Genomic DNA, 8,417 nt, shown 5'->3' with positions numbered 1-8,417 from the left:
CTTGTGTTTTCGTGTTATAGTCTGTGTTCATTCTAGAATGAAAGAGGCATAATTTATGTTTATTTCCTAATTTTTTATGGTGGTTGTGAGATCGATCAAATCTACCAAACCCGTACAGAGATTAATTACTGAAAATAACAGATAAAATATAGTTTTTTCTTAAGCAATGTTTTATAACTATCTGGACATTATAAAGATTTCACATGTGAAATTAGAAAATTTTCTGATGCATAAAAATATTTTTAATCTTAAAATGAAAATTACTTTGCATGATAGATAGGCAATATGCAAAAAGTAAAAAAAGGCATGAGAAAAACATTACTTTACAAACCTTAAGACTTAATAAAAAAAATTTATATTTTGCATATGAAAGCATTGTTATAGCATGAATACTATAACAAGCACAATATGGTTATGAAGTCGGTCCTAAGGACGGAGCCCATGCTAAAGGAGTTAAGTGGCTGTGTATATATATATATACACACATATACACGTCTAGATGATTATTATGAGAAAGAAAATCTGTTTATGATACTAACAGATCTTAGTGTGGTATTATATGTGTATACTAGGGGATAAAGCCCAAAGATTTTTTCACATGTGCATGATTTTTAAGTGGAATACTACATGTATTAGAAGAGTATGTGTTTTGAATAGATAAATTATTTTAACAATGCTATTGTTATAATATGTAGCTGGACTTTAGTGAAACAAAAACTTATGAAGCAGAATATGATGTTGTTTATTTAGATTTAAAGTAAAGAAGTGTAAAAACAAGAAATGGCTATAAATGAAATATATATCTCTGTACACAACAACTTGTCTTTCTGGATAATTGCAATCTTTGACCAAGATCTTGAGATTTTTTCTTGATTAAACTCCTGATAAAGTGACATTATAAGATAATGAATTTTTAAAGTTATGATATCAGGAAGTTTAAAAATAATCTGTCTTCATTTTTTGCCCTTTCACTTATTTTGCTTTTTCCTTACACTTTACCTTTACTCTTCCCTAAAGTGCTAGCAAAGTGTCGATTCCACTATCATCAATAATCGAAGTTGTGTAATATTTATCCTTCTGGTGGGTAAACTTGTGCTTTACGCGTGAAGCACACTTAAATTTTGGGCCTAATTAGACACCTCTATTGAGATGCTTGCAATAGTTATAGAATGGTGAATTTTTAATATTGGTATCAAGAATTATAAAAATCAACTGTTGTCATGTGTTTTCTTGTGTGCGTGTGTGTATTTGTCTAACTTGCATTTGAATATCACCTGAAACCTGTAAGTTTCTTTTGCGCATTCTGTTAGCTGTAAAGCATCAAGTTGTGGAAGTGACTATTAAGGTTAAATGCTGTAGGTTATGTAGCAAGAAAATTCATGCTTTGCATACAAAGCATATTTAAAGTTTAAGCCTAATTCTTAATTTTTAGGTGACTGTTGGAATTTGTATTGAGATGTAATGATATTCTGTTATAAGCCACAGAAAGGTTAAGAATTAGGTAATATATTTCCTTACATGTTTGTTTATGTTACTGAAATAATTCTTTTTAAAGTTAATGTTATAAACATCATAGTTTTACATTTGTATAGTACAATCCACATTAAATGCCATTCACTTTTGTATATCTATAAATGTAAAAGTACGACTGTAAAATTAGCCAATAGAAATATTGGATTTCAGGTAAGCAAGTATGCATATGTACGCATACTAACTGTTCTTTTAATTACATAGATTATTAAGTGGATCTGTGTATGTACTATGTTTGTATGGATATTATGTAAAAACATGTTTTATGGTGCTGATGAATGTAATTGATAGTAAAGATGTCACATTTGTACTGTAATATTTTTTTCAATTCTTATAGTGGTTCATTGGAGAATTGTTACATCTTATTTTTTATATACTTTCTAGTTGCATGATTTTTTAAAATCTTTATCTGGTATTTTTAGCTTGTTTTCATATTGATTTGTTTCGAGAAGTGATTTGGTGCTTTTATCTCTATACATTTATAGAAGTTTGTTGGCAGGATTCTTATTTGTGCTATTTTATTTTCTTATTATTATATTAAAGTTTTCTTTTTTATATTTAATGTTTTGTCTTCTAATTTTAAGATTTTTTTCAGTTTAAGATATTGACTTAAAGAAACTGTGAATGTAGTTTCTTATTTTTTTAGGTTTTTCTTGTACTGTAGTTTTTGTTATGGAATTTGAAATAGTTAAATTCTATGCCACTATTATGGAGTACATGCAAATAAGTGTTTCTATATCTGCTTATACTATCTTTTTCTGTTCTTCTTCTCAGGTATCTAAGTTTATTGGTTCACCACCAGGTTATGTAGGACATGAAGAAGGTGGTCAACTCACTAAAAAGTTACGAGATTTTCCAAATGCTGTTGTTCTATTAGATGAAATTGACAAAGCTCATCCAGAGATTTTAACTATTATGCTCCAGTTGTTTGATGAGGTGAGTTTTAGTTCTGTTATTTGCTGGTAGTTAGTATTGTAGTGTTTTTTAGGTTTTATATTTTATATTTCTTGAATCACAGGGGAGATTAACTGATGGAAGAGGGAAGACAATAGAGTGTAAAGATGCAATTTTTATTATGACATCAAACCTTGCCAACAGTGAGATAGCCAACTATGCTTCAGAGCTACGAGTAGAAGCTAGACAAAGGCTGGAAGCATACAACAAAGAACTGAGTAAGTGTCAATCACGTATTGCTTTTTGAAGACTGGTTGAGTGCCACTCTTACTGTAAATATTTTAATTTCCATTCGAAACTTAAGTGGAAAAGTTTTATAAAATGTAATTTACTAATTGAATTCTACATGGCAGCCTTAAGAACAGACCAGTAGGAATTAGTTGAATTGGCTTAAGCACTTAGTTTGAGTTTAGATTTTTATTTAAATAATAATTGCACAAGAAACATACATTTATCACAACTTGCAGAAAACTATAGTATGAAGGTATATCATAAGTCACTATGCCGATTAAAAAAAAGCATTCTTGTAAGATTCTTTATTACTTTATTATTATGATAATACTTCCTTTAAGACTGGAAAACAGGGGGTATAAAGGTGGTTCATTCCTCATCAGTCCAGTAAAGTCAGTATACTGATTAGACTTCCTAAAGAAGGTACTCTTGTAAGACTGGAAAACAGGGGGTATAAAGGTGGTTCGCTGACTTTACTGGACTGATGAGGAATATACTGATTAGACTTCCTAAAAAAGGTACTCTTGTAAGATGTTATTATAGTAGAGTATGAGAAAATATGTTGTTAAGATTGATGATGACTCTAACAGTACTATAAACTAACAGTTGATCATAGATCTTAGATTAGTGTTATGACACATTAGTTTTAGAAAATATGTTGTTAAGATTGATGATGAATCTAACAGTACTATAAACTAACAGTTGATCATAGATTTAAGATTAATGCAACAACAGTAGTTTGAGAAAATATGTTAAGATTGGTGGTTAATTTAACAATAATATGATCTAACAGTTCATTGTACATTTAACATTTGTGCTATGACATGGTAGTTTGACAAAATATGTTAAGATTGATGGTTAATTCAACAATTAATTCTAATTAGTGCTGTGGTTTTTATAAGAAATAATATAAAGGTTGAAGGGAGATTTTACAATTTTTTTTATAATCAATTATAGCTTTTTTTTTCGTACAAAGGAAATGAAGAGAAAATACCTATCTCCAAAAAGTTCAAGGATGAAGTTGTCCGACCTATATTAAAGGTAAGAGTTTTGAAATATCCAACCTATGTTAAAGGTATGAGTTTTCAAATATCCAACCTATGTTAAAGGTATGAGTTTTCAAATGCCAAACCTGTATTAAATGTATGAGTTTGGAAATGTTTTTCTCCTGAATATTGTACACTTATACCATGAAATGTCTTAATATTTGTTGTTTTTACTTATAGTACACAACATAAAAGATTTTATTAGAAACAAATTGGCTGGACATAGCTAATGATGGGCTTTCAGATAAAAGTAGCCAGTAATGGACTTTCAGGTAAAAGTAGCTAATGATATATCATTAGCTACTTTTATCTGAAAGTCCATCATTGGTTACTTTTACCTGAAAGTGGACTTTCAGGTAAAAGTAGCTAATGATATGCTTTCAGGTAAAAGTAGCCAGTGATGGACTTTCAGGTAAAAGTAGCTAATGATATGCTTTCAGGTAAAAGTAGCCAGTGATGGACTTTCAGGTAAAAGTAGCTAATGATGGGCTTTCAGATAAAAGTAGCTAATGATGGGCTTTCAGGTAAAAGTAGCCAATAATATACTTTCAGGTAAAAGTAGCCAGTAATGGACTTTCAGGTAAAAGTAGCCAATAATAGGCTTTCATGTAAAAGTAGCCAATGATAGGCTTTCTGTTTTTCTTAGTTTCTGTAGCATCTACTGTAAAATATAATTCCAGTAGAGTCAAATTTGAAACATTTCTTTTTTTTCATTACGATTCTTTGTTGGTATTTGGTAGCTCTTGTAGAAAAAATGTATTTAAACTTTAAAGTAAAATGGCAAAGTTTTTTTTTCTACAGCAAGACATAAAAATGTAAAACTGTCATGATTCATTTCTTTCGATATAGAAATTTTATCTTATTTCCACTAATTGTTACAGCTGTGTGTGGATTCTTTGTACATAAACTGTTTGGGGTGGGGGGAGTTTTGTCTTTGTTTGTTTTAGTCTACAGTAAAATTTGCTCTAATACCAAAGATACGTTAGTGTACTGTAGAGCTGACGATTATCCACATTCTTCATAAATATGAGGGACTCAAAATATGTACCAAAAGTAAAAGTACCCATCCCCAGTGATGGGAAAAGTTTAAGTTAATCTATCAATTTAAATTATTTCATGAACTTTAAAAGTTTAATTGTGTTGCACTCTTTGTTTCACTCAGAGCCTAAGCTCTGAGCTATTTATACCTCCCACTGTGAAAAGTAATTGTTGAGCATTACAGTCATGCTAAGAGCTGCTCAACAATAACAGACGGTAAATCTACATTTTTATTGTTTAAGTTACGTCACATTTTAAAATATGAATGATAGTGTGATTAATTCCTAACAATTTAGTGTAGCATAACTTGAATGTGAAATATAATTTAATATCAATATTATTCAAGCCTGTTTTCCTGTCATTTCAAAAGTAAATGTTGAGCTATGCCTGTGTGAGCAGCTTTTCAAATGCAGCATGGGATGCAACTACCATAGTTTGTAGTATATATATAAGATACTACACAGAATCATATAGTGTCCATTTAAACTGTTCATTTAAATATCTTTCTTAGACAAAAACCTGGAGTTATTGTACAACAGTAAAGATTTATTGTTTTAATTAAATCTCAATCTGGAATATTTTTTATGATGTTTTTTGTTAGAGACATTTCCAAAGAGATGAGTTCCTCGGAAGAATCAATGAAATAGTTTACTTTCTTCCATTCTCAAGATCAGAACTAATAAAGCTTGCTGACAAGGAAATGGAGTTTTGGGCCAAAAAGTTAAGTACACATATATAATATATTAAGCATAAGTCCTGTTAAACTACTTGTATTTAATGCATTAAGCACAAACTATTAAACTTTCATTCGTTTGTTACCACCTCTATGTAAAAAAGACAAAATAGTTAAAATATTTTATGGGGTAATTTTTTTGCACAGTAGTGAATTCCTCCCTCCTGTACACCTGAATTCAGCCTGTCTTTGTGCATGTATAATTAGGACAGATATAGTATAACATATCTTTGTATGTGTGTAATTAGGACAGATATAGTATAACATATCTTTGTATGTGTGTAATTAGGACAGATATAGTGCAACATATCTTTGTATGTGTGTAATTAGGACAGATATAGTGCAACATATCTTTGTATGTGTGTAATTAGGACAGATATAGTGCAACATATCTTTGTATGTGTGTAATTAGGACAGATATAGTGCAACATATCTTCGTGTATAATTAGGACAAATATAATATAACATATTGATGTGTGTAATTAGGACAAATATAACATATCGGTGTGTATAATTAGGACATATATAATATAACGTATCCTAATTACACACACCGATACGTTATATTTGTCCTGATTATACAAACAGAAAGATATGTTGTACTACATCTGTCCTAATTATACAAACAGAAAGATATGTTATACTATATCTGTCCCCATTATACACAAAGATATGTTGTACTGTATCTGTCATAATTATACACACCACACAAAGATATGTTGTACTGTATCTGTTCTAATGATACAGACACAAAGATATGTTGTACTACATCTGCCCTAATGATATAGACACAAAGATATGCTGTACTATATCTGTCTCAACTATACCCACACAACGATGTGTTGTATTACATTTGTCCTAATTACACAAACAGGTATGGTATACTACATCTGTCCTAATTACACAAACAGGTATGGTATACTACATTTGTCCGAATTACACAAATAGGTATGCTATACTACATCTGTCCTAATTAAACAAACAGGTATGTTGTACTACATCTGTCCTAATTACACAAACAGGTATGGTATACTACATTTGTCCTAATTACACAAATAGGTATGCTATACTACATCTGTCCTAATTAAACAAACAGGTATGTTGTACTACATCTGTCCTAATTACACAAACATGTATGGTATACTACATTTGTCCTAATTACACAAACAAATATGGTGTACTACATTTGTCCTAATTACACAAACAGGTATGGTATACTACATCTGTTCTAATTACACACATACACACAGACAGATATAGTACAGCATATCTTTGTGTCTATATCATTAGAACAGATGTAGTACAACATCTGTTTGAGTAATTAGGACAAATATAACGTATCGGTGTGTGTAATTAGGACAAATATAGTACAACCTATCTCTGTGTGTGTATAATTAGGACAAATGTAGTACAACATATCTTTGTGTGTATAATTAGGGCAGAGAGAGTAATAGTACAGTAAGTTGTTTTGTCTGAGTAAAAGTCTTATTTTTCATAAACACGATGTAGAGTATTACATTTGTAAAACAAAAAAAAAAGAATGAATCTGGAAAGTATTACCGTGAATTATTTAATACCCATGTAAAATGAAAAATTCAATCTGTAGTTACAAATGTTTCTTAAGTGACATATAATGCCAATGTAAATTTTGGATGAGAATGTTTTTATTACACATGTGGGAGGTTAAGTAGCAAATGTTTAAGTATCAGTTTATTCATAGTATTAGGTGTTACAATCTGTTATGTGGTTGACATTTTTTGAGTAATATTCTTCGTTTATTCTTTTCTAGGCTAAAGAAAAGCATGATATCGAATTAAAGTGGGATAATACAGCTTTGGATATTTTATGTGATGGCTATGACATGTATTATGGAGCCAGGTCAATAAAATATCAGGCAAGTTCATCATTCTTCAAAAAATATATTAACAAGGTTCCTAATGTAAATTAATAGCACATCGAATTGTCACAGATGTTTTTTCTTACCATGTGATATTTTAAAGTTGCACAGCTGTGTTACCACATGATTTTCACACTTTCATACATGGAAACTTCTTTCATTGGTGATAATAATGAAGTTTTTTTTCCCTAGGATATTTTGTTTTAGCAGAGAATATTAGATACAGGTAATGTGTAACATGTTTTTGTCTGCAATATGAAACAATAACATACTGATTTATCTTAACTAGTTTTAGAAAGTGTTTTTAAGATATAAAAAAAGAGTTAAAACATTTATTTTCTTTAGGTTGAAAGAGAAGTTATAAATGTACTTGCCCAGTCACATGAAAATGAAGAGATTCATAGAGGAAGCATAATAGACATTACAGGAGAAGACCAAACTAGAATCCTGAAAATACGATTGGTAGAAAAAGGAAAGAGAGGTGAACTCATTTTTCGTGATTTGCCATTAGGTCATAAACACCCAGTACACACAAAACTGGCAAACAGTTTTTTCAGATAGATGGTGTAATTTTCAACACTATGATAAAAAGTATCAATGCAAAACTAAGTCTCATCATTTCCAAATGATACATGGTGTGACTTTCAACAGTGTAATAAAAATATGACTGCAACCTGAGTCTACTCAATTCCAGACAATAGATCATGTTACTTTCAACAGTGTAATAAAAATATGACTGCAACCTCAGTCTACTCAATTCCAGACAATAGATCATGTTACTTTCAACACTGTAATAAAAATATCACAGCAAACTGAGTCTAGTCAATTCAAGATGATATATGATATTACATTCAACAGTGTTATAAAAATATTACAGCAAACTGAGTCTAGTCAATTCAAGATGATATATGATATTACATTCAACAGTGTTATAAAAATATTACAGCAAACTGAGTCTAGTCAATTCAAGATGATATATGATATTACA

The 8,417-nt window shown here is 30.1% G+C and overlaps 1 protein-coding gene across 1 annotated transcript in view; it reads left to right on the top strand.

The window, feature by feature from the left end:
- Positions 1 to 8,102, top strand: part of LOC106474194 (caseinolytic peptidase B protein homolog) — a 29,494-nt gene extending 21,392 nt beyond the window's left edge. The window contains exons 6-11 of the mRNA XM_013934886.2: positions 2,305 to 2,466; positions 2,549 to 2,702; positions 3,692 to 3,756; positions 5,401 to 5,520; positions 7,322 to 7,426; positions 7,775 to 8,102. Of these exons, the coding sequence (XP_013790340.1) occupies positions 2,305 to 2,466; positions 2,549 to 2,702; positions 3,692 to 3,756; positions 5,401 to 5,520; positions 7,322 to 7,426; positions 7,775 to 7,990 (822 nt within the window). The 3' untranslated portion in view covers positions 7,991 to 8,102. The remainder of the gene's footprint in view (positions 1 to 2,304; positions 2,467 to 2,548; positions 2,703 to 3,691; positions 3,757 to 5,400; positions 5,521 to 7,321; positions 7,427 to 7,774) is intronic.
- Positions 8,103 to 8,417: the final 315 nt, after the last annotated feature.

The sequence above is a fragment of the Limulus polyphemus genome, unplaced genomic scaffold (genome assembly GCF_000517525.1).
Source record: "Limulus polyphemus unplaced genomic scaffold, Limulus_polyphemus-2.1.2 Scaffold6936, whole genome shotgun sequence".
In the NCBI taxonomy this organism is placed as follows: domain Eukaryota; kingdom Metazoa; phylum Arthropoda; class Merostomata; order Xiphosura; family Limulidae; genus Limulus; species Limulus polyphemus.
This window is presented reverse-complemented; position numbering and strand designations above follow the sequence as displayed.